General features: G+C 34.5%; 1 protein-coding gene across 2 annotated transcripts; it reads right to left on the reverse strand.

Annotated features, from left to right (window-relative positions):
- Positions 1-6,533: 6,533 nt before the first annotated feature.
- On the reverse strand, positions 6,534-11,556 carry LOC123322828. 2 transcript variants are annotated; one of them, XM_044910856.1, is made up of 7 exons: positions 10,447-11,556; positions 10,243-10,394; positions 8,308-8,358; positions 8,195-8,251; positions 7,767-7,823; positions 6,884-6,937; positions 6,534-6,787 (listed from the first exon to the last, which is right to left on the reverse strand). In XM_044910856.1, the coding sequence occupies exons 1-7, from the start codon at positions 11,481-11,483 to the stop codon at positions 6,606-6,608; spliced, it is 1,590 nt and encodes a 529-aa protein (XP_044766791.1). In that variant the 5' UTR covers positions 11,484-11,556; the 3' UTR covers positions 6,534-6,605. The 2 variants fall into 2 exon arrangements, with proteins under 2 accessions (XP_044766791.1, XP_044766792.1); XM_044910857.1 differs by lacking the exon at positions 7,767-7,823.
- Between the last annotated feature and the right edge of the window lie 1,046 nt (positions 11,557-12,602).

Here is a 12,602-nt window from a genome sequence, read left to right on the forward strand (position 1 = left end):
AAACTTCTCTGAACAGCCTCCATTAGTCCGAGAGCTGGCAACGAAATTCGGCAAAAGTTTTGTACTGGCGTATAATTTAATATGATATGTACATAAGTTAGCACCCACTCTCAAGGTAAGGTAGTGGAACACCTAGCGGCGACGCGCTTTGATGTAGGTATATGAAATTACAACACACTCTACAAGTATTTTGTAATGATTGAAAATTGTCACTAGTTAATAGAACAGAAAACTTGAAAAAGTGGTCAGATCTCATTTTGGTGAAACGCGGTGTGTCAGTACACCACATAAGTTGCTGCCTTGACGATGTTGTTTCAGAAGAATTGTATTGGCTGAAACTGCATTTACCGCTCAAATATAATATATTATTTGTGAATAAAATATTCAGACCACATATCAATAGAAGAGAGGCAGTCAGCAGTCACCCCAAAGTACGGATATTGTAATTTTATATAAATCAAAGAGCGTCGCCGTCAGATGTTCCACTACCTGACCTTTTAGCGTGGGTGCTGATTCATATACACCATCAAAACTAACTTATATTTAATTATGATTCATTACAAATCTTTTGCCGATTTTCGTCGCCAGCTCTCGGAATATATGCCATTGTGATGTGTATGGCAATCGTATATTGGGTTCCAAGCAATGCATCCAAACTCCAGTTTGCTCGTCACAAATGTATTGAACAGCAAAATCATGGTTTCCGGATCAGAAAATATCTGCTATTACGCACGATGAATTCATACATTCTTGGCCTCGTACCAAGTAAATGATTAACATGAGGAACAAATGTAAAACTTTGATTCTTCAATCAGAATTACCATTCAAACTTTGTGCCCTGGGTATGAAGCCCCCTGTTCGAACATTGATCCTTTGTATTTTTCACTTTTCTGTTCTTCGTTCACTACCACATCATTTTTGGCAGCGAAGGGAATACGGCACAAGAAATTCTGGCAGAACTTTATCGAGCCCTTGCGTGTATATACACGCTTCTTCAACAACTTGGCATAAGCCAAAGCCTAATTGCAATATATGCGAGCTTTATCATTCTCAAAAACTGATTTGGTCTTTGGATGTACAAATGAGAGCTTTGGTTATTTGTCTATGCCATAAACTTCTCTCAGATGGAAGTAAGGAATTCGCATTGTGTCTCTCTATATACCCTGATAAAGTATGAATTCTGCAAGCGGACAAGATGTGCATAAGAGTTTTCGTCGATCACGGCTAGCCCTGCAAGATGTTTAGGTGACCACTTGCATTATATTCTTCTTATACTACCTAGTATTCTAGTATCTAGTATCACTCCATCTTGATGAACAAATCCTCCCGTTTCCGACATCAGCTCAGCCGACTCCAGAAAAGCAGAAGATGATTTTTACAGCAAGTCATGGTCTTTCAATCTCTTGAAATATATAAAGTATATGCTTACTCATATAATATTCGAATGAAAACTTCAGTTTTGCTTGTCTAATCTGGCTTTCTAATATCTTTTGTTTTTCTGGCGTGATAGATTTTCTTACTAGCTCAAGATCGATTCATATGTCGGATATTAGCTACTCCAAAGCACTCCAGCTCTTTGACTTTGATTTTATGATGAGCTACTATTCCCTTGAGTGGGTCTTGACCTCTCAATAATCCTATTCCATTTCCAACTTTTGTGTATAATGTTGGTATTGCAAACTTTGAAACCCCTGTCTTCCTGCATTCGAGGAAAGTATATCCTTTGTATCGAAGAGTTACAGTTACAGTTTGTTCGGCGCATCTGTCGAATCCCCCAGACCTGCTACCGCGAGTACCGCGACCAAAGCGGTCTATTGTGGCACACAAACAAGCTCAAAGAGCTAAACTTCTACTTCCAGTGCCATCTTCCCAAGGGAAGAGGTGATAACAGAGGAGGAGTAATTCATGAGTTCCCCTTGAACCAGCCTGAGCGAACCTTGTCTGCCGCTGGGCAGTCACTGAGGATATGCTCAATGGTTTCGTCCTTCTATAAGCAAAGAGAGTCCTTGTATATCAAAGAGCTAGGATGCAGGCTACGATTCATATTCAAACTCTTCTATCGAACTCGAGAATTTCATTCGCCGTCCATTTAACTACCCTGAGAGAGTAGTTGACTCTCCAGACTGCCAAATTGTTCATAGGATAAACGTAGGATAAACTAACAACTCTGCAGTTAATGCATTCCTAATTTAAGTTATCTCCAGAGCACCACTCTCTCACATTCATTCGTTATTAAAAAAACGGAAATGAAATATATAACGTTTTTAAAATTATTACACAATCATCACAGCTCTTCTTGACAAAAAGACACTTAAAGAGTGTTTGACACATTCTGAAATACGATTCCCCAAGTGAGCAGTCCACAAACTAAGGATGAGAGCCATCATAAATATAGAGGTGGAGCCAATGTTATAATACGATCACGTCATCGAGTTCGAATAATCCTACTGTACCAGATTCTAAAACATATGTGGCAACTACGCTGGACGCAACAACATGCTAATGGTGAAAGATTGAATAAAATCCGGACGCAGCATTGTACTGCATATGAAAACAAAATATACACCGGACGCACTAATGGTAGGACCATGAAAGGACGCAATAATGTGCGTATATCAACTTCTTTATTAATAAAGATATCTGAGATCTGAAACGACCAAACTACGTAATTTTTTGCGTAGATTAATATACTTCGATCAGATTCCACCTAGGTAGCGTATTTCTGGGAGACGCAATAAGGTTGCTTTTTGAAAGGACGCAATAAAGTATGCCAGATGTAAATATATATATATATATATATATATATATATATATATATATATATATATATATATATATATATATATATATATATATATATATATATATATATATATATATATATATTGATAACTAGTACGAAGTGACCTCAAAATCGGAAACAAAAGTAACGCTTTTACTTCATATATAACGTTGTTACCTCCGATTCCGGAGGTCATAACGTATCGCCTTGTTTTTTAGCTTAACAGACTGAGGCGACTTCAGGGATCAACATATCAAAAAAAAATTTTTGCGTCACAAAGATCGTATATATCCGTAAATTTGTCTTTTAGTTCGACCGTCTCCCGTTGGCGTTAGCGTCGCACCTATATACAGTTTAATTTTCGACGTAGCCAGGCAGTACAACATCAGGTACCGTGTGACCTCCAAAAATGGCAACATTGCATTCGAAAGGTGGGCTTCTATCAGAGGAAAGTGAAGTGGCTAACGAACAATAAAAACGTCCTTCTTTTGAATAAATTATCTTTTGTATCCAACTCTTTTTCACGTGACGCCAACAGTATATTTCCGATGGAATTCTCCACGGAGAACAGGGAAAGCATTTTCCCAATTTTTGTTTTCTTTCTTTCTATACAGGTAGTATTGCAACCAATGCAATGCAAATACTCAGTAATTTTTTCTAAATCATGTAATTAATTCTCAATCAAATTTCTTTCCGAAAAACGATTTTTCAGCCACAACTCCCTCGTCAATATTATATAGTTTTTCCGTTAGCATATTTGAATCGCCCGCAAAAATTTGTATCATATATTGATGCTTCACTCATTAATTCCGCCCAATGTATATGTTTCAAAATCCAGTTACCTACCCGCTTACGTGAAACACACTAGGTACCAAGTATGGCAGCTTTTCTCGGAGACATTCTACATGCTTTATATACTTCTCATAATTTTCAGGTCATAGTTTTCGGAATATTCTCGATTCAGATAGGAAACTTACAATAGCACTAGCTTAGTAGGTAGCTTTAAATAATTTATGTCGATTGAAAGCAGAAACTTCAAAATACCTATCATTATCATTATTAAATGAAACACTTCCGCTTTGCAAGGTATACAAGGTGTACACAAAAAGGCTGCTAACTTGACGAACTTAAAGTCAAGGCATATATTTTTTTCCATTGTTTCAATCATTAATCAATACACAATGTTTATAAAAGATGCATATTCCTAACTGAAAAAATGCATTTCAGTCCCGAATACGCATAATATTAATTTGCGAAAAAAGAAGTGAATTCATTAGTGATTGAAATGATAAACAAAAATATAGGCATTGCATTCGAAAAAACGAATTTAAATCCATTTAAAATTGGCCATTTTGTAGACACCTTATATAGCGCCAGTGTTTCATTTCAACTGATACTTTGGAGAAAGTAAAGGTTTGGATTTTTCTTTCAATCGAAATAAAATATTTACCGCTAACAAAATTGTACTTGAGAAATCATCTTATAATAGGAATTGAATTGATGTGGTCGATACTTGATGAAAATCAAATCCATAATTGAACTCAAAACAGATTTCAAGCGGGTGGAGCTGTACATAAGTTTAACTTCGCCAACCTGAAGATGGTATTATGATAGCGAAAATCGTATGAACTGTTTTAATATTATCCAATAACAAAGCCACTGCTAGTATAAATTTCGATTCGAAAACTGTTGAACGAAAAAGTATCTAGAAGTATACGAAAACAACCGAGATAGAGAGAATTAAAATTAGAAAAAATGCCAATTTTTGTACTGCTTCAATTATTACATCAATACAAATAAAAGAGAATCGATGTATATTATTTGAATGCATCACGTTTGAACGACTGCACCAAATTGGATAATTCTTTTTTTTTTGTTGTATTCGTTATTGTCACAACAAGGTTCAGAATGTTCAGAAAAAGTCGAAGGAAAAGAAAAAGGGGCTTTCCTCTCTTCCTTCGACAGATCGAGCTATCATAGAATATATCCTAATTGTCAAATAACAATTTTTGACAATTTCGAGAACTAATTCTTGAACACAATATGTCTGTCCCAAAGTAATATCTTTGGTCTGTCCAGCGGTGGAACGACGGTCGATCGACAACTTATCAATGTTGGATGCGATAAGGCGTTATCGTCAATCTAATTACACCCGATAGTTTTCGTGTTAACAAGATGTTCATGCAGCGGAAAACGATCATCTGCGGTACAAATTTCCACCTACTCAACTTGACGATTGGGGTTTCAAATGTAGATTGCAGCGACATGTTGATGACAGTTCGAACTGAAATGTTAATGGAGTCATTGTCATTTTTGAACGGGATTTTGAGATTTTCGTCAAATAAATCCTTTTTTCTCAGTTTATAGTTATTTTTTCTCAATTTAAAAGAATGGTTTTCCAAACTGGATTCGTGTGTTAATTATTATCAATTATAGGTCAATGAATGTATTAGTATTAATATTTATAGCCCGTTTGCCACAGCCGAGAATTCTCTAGAAAATTTACTAGAGAATTCTTTACCGTTACATATCACTTTCTGTAGAATTCTCTATTCAGTTGCATACAAAATAATCTCTGCCGTTTCCTTACCAAAATTTGGTAGAGAATTCTCCATAGAATTCTCGGCTGCTACAAACGAGATTATGAAGAAAATTCCGACCATGTTCTGAATCTAATAAAACAGAGTAATATTTTTTGTGTCCGAATTTCTAGGCTTTTTACACGATAATAATTGAAGGAAATTGATTATATCTAGTGCCACAACTACGCCTTCTTCATTATATACGATACCTAAAATTGCAACATTGATGTTAAGAAAACCTGTCCGAGTTAAACTGGAAATCAGAAATAATTTTCTTAATGAATTTTGTGTGAATTTTATCGAAATTTATATGTATATCAACTTCATAGATGGAGAAAGTCGTCTCTGGGGAAAACAGATCGGGTATGGGTTGTCAAATTTTTTTTCATTAGTTCCGCCACCCGTGAGAATCCAGGAAGGGAAGCTAGTATCTTATAAATGTGATGTATTGAAGATGAAACATAATACTCAATTCCGATATTTGATTTACTTATATGTGTACTTAAGAACTTATCGTGTACATGTTTATTTTCGTGATTGTGAACTTCATTTCAGTAAACTCATGAATTAATTACCTATGAGGAAGGATAGCTTTCAATCACACATCAAGAGCATCAATCACTCTCGAAGTAACCCCTAAATTCATACAAAAAAAAAAACAATATGAATTTAATTAGTAGAAATATTCCATTCCTATTTGAGGAAAGTTATTCAAAACTCTTATCAATAATCAAATCACCCCCAGCATCAAAAGGTCTATCCATATGTGGCACCAAAAGTTGAGTTTATTTTGAAAAAAAATCTACTACCTTATGCACCCCTCTGAGACTATGCGTGACAAATTCCCCAATTATTAGGCTTGAAAATTTTGCTCAATCAAAATTGAATTTGACCTTGTCCAAGAATTTTCCCACAAAATAGTTAATTCTTTTTTAGATATTAATTTTGGGTGTTATTTGTAACACATTATTTCAACCTGGAAAATATTCTATTCTATGTTTTTTGAACCAGTCAAATTTCACTTCCCCCTTGACCGTATTCCCTCTAAACAGATATCAATTATCTGAAGATAAATTACATGAATAGACCTTTGGCAAATTTGATTTTGTGGGTAGTGTTTGTTAATTTCGTTGAGGATTTTGAGGATTAATACATTATTCATGAAAAAAATTGTTTCAAATATTTATTGCAGAAATAACATAAATCCTGTCATATTCTTGACCTATGGATACAAGGAGTAATTAATAAACTTTGTTGCTCAATTTAATTAGATGTTGAATTTTGGATTTGATTATTTTTACGCTTCTGTTCAGTCGCCATTTTTCCATAAATTCTTTTATTTCTGCCCCTGATGGATATATATTTTTCTTGATATAGTCACCAAATTCTCGTTTGAGTACTTCAATTTCCTCATCTGTCCAAGCTGAAATATTCGAACGAATGTCAAAACCTTAAATTTTATGAATTTCAAAAAGACGAAACTGATAATTGAAATAATTAGAAGTCAAGAAATGAGCACCTTTCCTGCAAGCAGTACTCCTTAACTCTCCATCATGACTCTTCTCTACATCTCCTATAAATAAAAATAATAAGAATAATAGAATTTTACATTCAATTCAATGTTTCGAAATGAGTATGAATCAAACAGGCTGACATCTATAAGTCCATAAATATAAATAAAACAAACGAAATTGGACTGGCAGAAATCTTCATTTCAAAGTAAACCACAGAGAACGTGTCACCATCGAAGAAGGAAGAAGAGTAGCGATAGCTCTTATTATAGCTCCTCAGTACCACATACATTGGTCGATGACGACCAAATGAAGCAAGAGACCTTTTGTGAGAGGTCCAATTTTGTTTGTAGACTAGATAATTTCCAACATGCTTTATGTAATCTGGTAATCATTGAAATCAAATGAAGTAAAGGGCAATTTTGTTCTGAATTAAATACTCCAATAATGCATAATTTTGAAAACATTTTTTGATTATTAAAAAAAGGTATTAGCAAGTCAACTTTGCGAGGTAGTTATATGCTGTCGCGGACTTTTTTGTACAGCTAGCAAAGAGCTACTTTTCGGTCATACATTGTATCAGGTTTCTGCAGCGCACGTGAGAAAATATCCAATTATGGCTAATTTTTGTACTTTAATGAAGTTCGAGTAGGTATCTTCAATTGTTTCTAGTGAGAACTATATCCTAAGTCACTCGGGGATAATATAGAATCGTGAGGGTGAAAGAATTTCTCAAATCGGTCCAGTAGTTTCTGAGTTGATTCGTTTCAAACTTACAAATCTGTCCTTTTTATATTATATTAGTATGGATTAACCATCACATTATCCTGAATAATATTTCAGTGATACGTCGAATGATGTCTCCAAGAGTATATTTCAAATAATTCATACCTTTCTTATGTTCACTTCGTTTCAATATTATACCGTCTTCCTCCATCTTATCAACTCCTGAAAATGGGAAGCATGAATAAAAAATAGGTGAATTTTGTGGACAGCAATAAAATCAAATGTCATGATTTGAATGCTTTGTTTTAATGGTGAAAATGTACCTATACTTAGAAAGTGCCCAAGAAATAATGAATCTACAGTTTTTCAACTCATTCTTATACGTTCTGTATGCAATATTTTCTATTAATTTGTTATCGACTTATTGGCACTGATACTTGATGCAAATCCATAACTGAAAGTAACTGAATTATAGGATTTTTATGAATACGAGTCTTCTACCACTAGTGTTTCACATAAAATTGCTTCAGTGGGAATTATATAAATCAGTTTTTTCAGTTCTATATTTCTGATTTGTTTATTATCATACTCACCATCATCACTGTGATTTTTGTTCGTCTTCATTGTTTCTTGTGATTGATTTTTGAAACCTTAAAGAAAAAGGATTAAAGTGGAACACTTTTGATTGAACAAATGAACAACTTACCTCCGCGAAAAGCTGAAGATACCGAAGCATATTTCGTGGTTGAATCAAGCTCTGTGGGTTGACAATTCATTAGAAAATTAATTTTTGAACCTTACATATCGCAGGCTTAAATGACAAAATGCTCAACTCCGGTTCCAAGGCATAGAAGGACTGTTAAAGGTATTTTTTAATACAGGATGATTAACCGCGATGTCCTATTGACTTTAAAAAAAAACTAATCACAATTTTTCACTGAAATTTGTACGTTGGGGTTTTCGACGAAGAACTTTCTCCCCTAAATGTTTTCAGACCTCTCCAGCTTCCAGTTATATCAGAAACATCCTGCTATTTTCTTATACATGGTGTCTGTAAACAAATACGAAGGACTTAGGAAGATGGTTCCTCGATGAAAATAAGCAGGATAGTTCCTATAAATTTTTTTCGAAATCGAACTCCCTTCCAAGATACAGCCTTTGGAAGGCGATCCCGAGTTGACAGTTTTAATTTACGGGTTCTAAAAAACACTTGGTCCTAAAACTATACATAATATGAAGCACTAAGTAGATGTTAGTCACACAATTTTTTTATATCATTATTGGGGGTTGAAAATTGAAACCCCTTATGATTTTCTTAAAAAATTTTCGTGAGATAGATTTTCGAAAAATAAAATTTCCTTATGGTTTCCCATTCAAAAAAAGTCTGCTGCAAATTTTCGATAATTTCGATACTTTTCTCGGAATAAATAAAAACTTACAAGCAGTTTTGATCACTGTTCATTTCATTTCATCGTATAAGTGTTCCATAGCATAGAATGACTACCTAACGCTAAAATACATCTTGTTATTTTAAACCCCTAATAATAAAGTTATGAGATCTAAAAAAATTGTGTAAGTAACATCTATTTAGCCCTTCATATTATATATATATATATATATTTTTTAGAACCCTTTAAAAAAATTAAAAACTATCAATTCGCCATCGCCTTCCAAAGGCTGTATCTTGAAAGGGAGGTCGACTTCGAAAAAACTTATTGGAACTACCCCTCCTTATTTTCATCAAGGAATTATCTCCCTTCGCATTTGTTTACAGACACCCTGTATACCCAGTATATTATTAAATCATATGATAAGACGATTTGATCTAGACATTGCCATACAAGTTATTGGGATTCTCACTGAAGAAACAATCAAGATAATGGACACGCACTTTTTCGAATATTTCTGTCTATGAGGTTTTTGTCAAAAAAATCTCCAACATTTTCAAGTTGCGAATAAGTTGTATCATAATATTGTTTGCTCTTTAAACCGAAAATGTACAGAATGTTCATAATGAGATCATCAAGTTGGAGGAATCAAATGGATCAAAATTGCATTCGAAATGCAACCTTTTTATTTTTCATTCCTTCAGACGATTCTACTTAAAAAAATGGAAGTTACCCAAGAGAACCCTATCATTAAAATGAAAACTTCAAAGTTATCAAGGAATAACTTGAAATAAGGCAATTTCAAACTGCTGGACTTCTGGAAACCACAGAAAGAATTTTTAGATAGAGGTTTTTCTCAGCCTCGCTCTCTAAGGTGTTAATTATGATTAACATATGCCTGTTTTCACCGACAAACTTAAGGCAGACTCAACGTTAAGAAATACTTATTTCTCAATTTCACTTCGAAGTTGCCATATAGAAATCACTTAAATAAGAATAAATTCACATATAGCCTGCCTTATATTAGCCGATGCAAACAGGAAATAAACGTCAGATAGGGCATCGCATCGGGGTAAATTACCCTGAATGATATAATTAATGTCATTTTTATGTAAACTGAGTATCTAGTGAGAAAATGCTGATTGAATCCGCATGATATTTATGATTTTTAGAGGAACTAAAATATTGTGAAGAATTCATCGATTAGTATATAGAAAAAATGCATTTCGTCAACTGAAACAATCATATCAGACCTTCAACCTCGTTCTCCTCAACTAGTTCTGCATCAACATTCAAGTTTATTTCAGACAGGGACTTTCCTTTATACTCTGCTGGAAGAGTACCCTTATCCATCATTAACAGTATTTTAGATACTTTTGCTGTTTGATATATATCCACAGGTAGTCTGGAAAAATTTTGTTTATAGGTTTGGCCTTCAATTAAGCGAATATACTCACTCGTAAAATTCTTCGTGGGTTTTCTCGGTGTGTCCCATGAAATTTGAAAATTGTTTTTTCTCGTGTTTGGATAGGTTGAGGATCTGCATCACAGTAGCAATATGTTTTCTCAATCGGTTGCTACCAATAGCCTCTGGATGCTTCAAATTCATTTTTTTGGTCAAAGTCCTAAAAGCGACATCTCCTTTGCCCCATTTCACTGTACTGCCAGGTAAAGCAAACACATAATCATTATCAGGAGAAATGTATTTGACCCGACGTTCGAGTAGGAGGTTGATGAATGTTTGAATAATTTGAGGTACTAGTATCACAACTGCTCTTGAACCTTTTCCGCAATTCACTACCCTTTTATATTCTTTGGTCAAGAGTTTTTCTGATTCTGTTAAGAGATTCTTAAAATCAATTGATTCAGTTTTTCGATCGATCCTGTAATCATTTATCTTTAGAAATTGAACATCGCCTATTCTTCTCCTGTTGAATAAAATGAGCAGAGCCAAAGTACAGTGTACTAACGTCTTATAGGTTTGTGCATTATCAGTGTTTTGGTTGAAAGTTAACACACATTCCTCGGCAAGTTTTAAAGTCTCATCCTTGAATATCATAATATCGTCTACCAAGGGGATTAACAATGGCTTATTCCATTTTTTTTCCTGCAAGTCCTTGTTGGCTAACGAGGCTAATTCGATAGTCCAACGAGTCTCAATCAATTTGGTGAAATTCCTTATATCTTCTATCCACTCTTTAGTGGAAATACCCGATGGACATCTGAAACCCTCAGACTCTTGCAGTACTAATTGCCGTAATTCATTGCACACGTGTTTTAAAGATGTCCCCAAGTGCATGGCAAGGCTAGGAGTTTTAAATGTTTTTTTAACGGGATCGTATCCTGCGATCTCTCGAACAACACTGAGAGCTGTACCGAATTTCCTCGGCGTCAGTATTTCTTTCAGTGATACATCTTTGTCCCCGGAAATTCTTCGGAAAACGATGAGAAAACGTGATAGTTCTCTCATTCGGCTGCTGCATGCGTATACCATTCGTTCTCTTCTATGTTTTTTCAGATATGATTCCCCAAAATGCACTATAAGGAGGTCCTTCTTTGCGACGAGAGAAATATTATCAGCCCTCATGAGATCGAATACCTGAAAATATGGTAGGAATAAGCTTTGATTTTCACGAATATGTTAATCATAATGATCTCCGTTTACCTGATGTTTAACATTCAATTTTGAAATGACATTAGTTACATCGACAGCACAAGCAGTTAGTGTTTGGGATGCAGAAGCGTGATGAACTTTTTTGTTCCCTCTTTCAACCATGCAAACCTTCGCGTGTCGTCTCAAATATTGTTTAACGAATAAGCCTTTACAATAAGCACAAGGGTAATATGTTTCACTCAAAGCCGGTAGGTTACCTCTCTGCCGCTTCGGTCTTGTAGTACCACTTATATAAAGATTGAAGTTGGTTTCATTTCTGAGTAGCATAAAAGCTTGTCTCCTTTTCTTACTACCTTTCGGGAGGGTCAATATTTTGACTACCTCGGATTCAGAATTATGTTTTCTTACAACATGCCGGGAAAAATTTTTTGTTTGCATATCCTCTTCACAAAACTTGCACCGTATATATTTTGTTGTTCTAGTTTTTTTATCCTGAAATGACAAATTGGTAATGCAAATGTAGCAAATAATATTTAATGAATTACGATGTTCTAATTAATTTATTGATAAACTCCATATTTCTGAAACTTTTGGAAAAAATTCGTGGAAAGTAATCGATTAATTCATTTCAGCAAATTATCCTGATGTTTCTATCAAACATACGAACTTGTTTCCATGAAGATAAAGAAGAAATAATTTATTCAATATAGCAACATCATTTTGGTTCAGGATTAACTCAGTCACATAAAACCTGTGAATGTTAATCTTGACCAATTGCTATCTGTTTCGAACTAACCACCCATCATCATTAGGGTACCAATAGAAAAACCGTTCCAACGAAAGTAGAGTAGATGCTATAACCATAGTTCTTATTTGACCTCATCATAGCAATATAACTCTCACTTCCTTGAAAAAGTCATAAAACTAATGAAACATATGACTGCTAGCACGCGATAGTTAGATTCAATAATCCTTCCAGCGCCTAGGCAAGCAACGAGC

The sequence above is a fragment of the Coccinella septempunctata genome, chromosome 1 (assembly GCF_907165205.1).
Source record: "Coccinella septempunctata chromosome 1, icCocSept1.1, whole genome shotgun sequence".
NCBI classification, from domain to species: Eukaryota; Metazoa; Arthropoda; class Insecta; order Coleoptera; family Coccinellidae; genus Coccinella; species Coccinella septempunctata.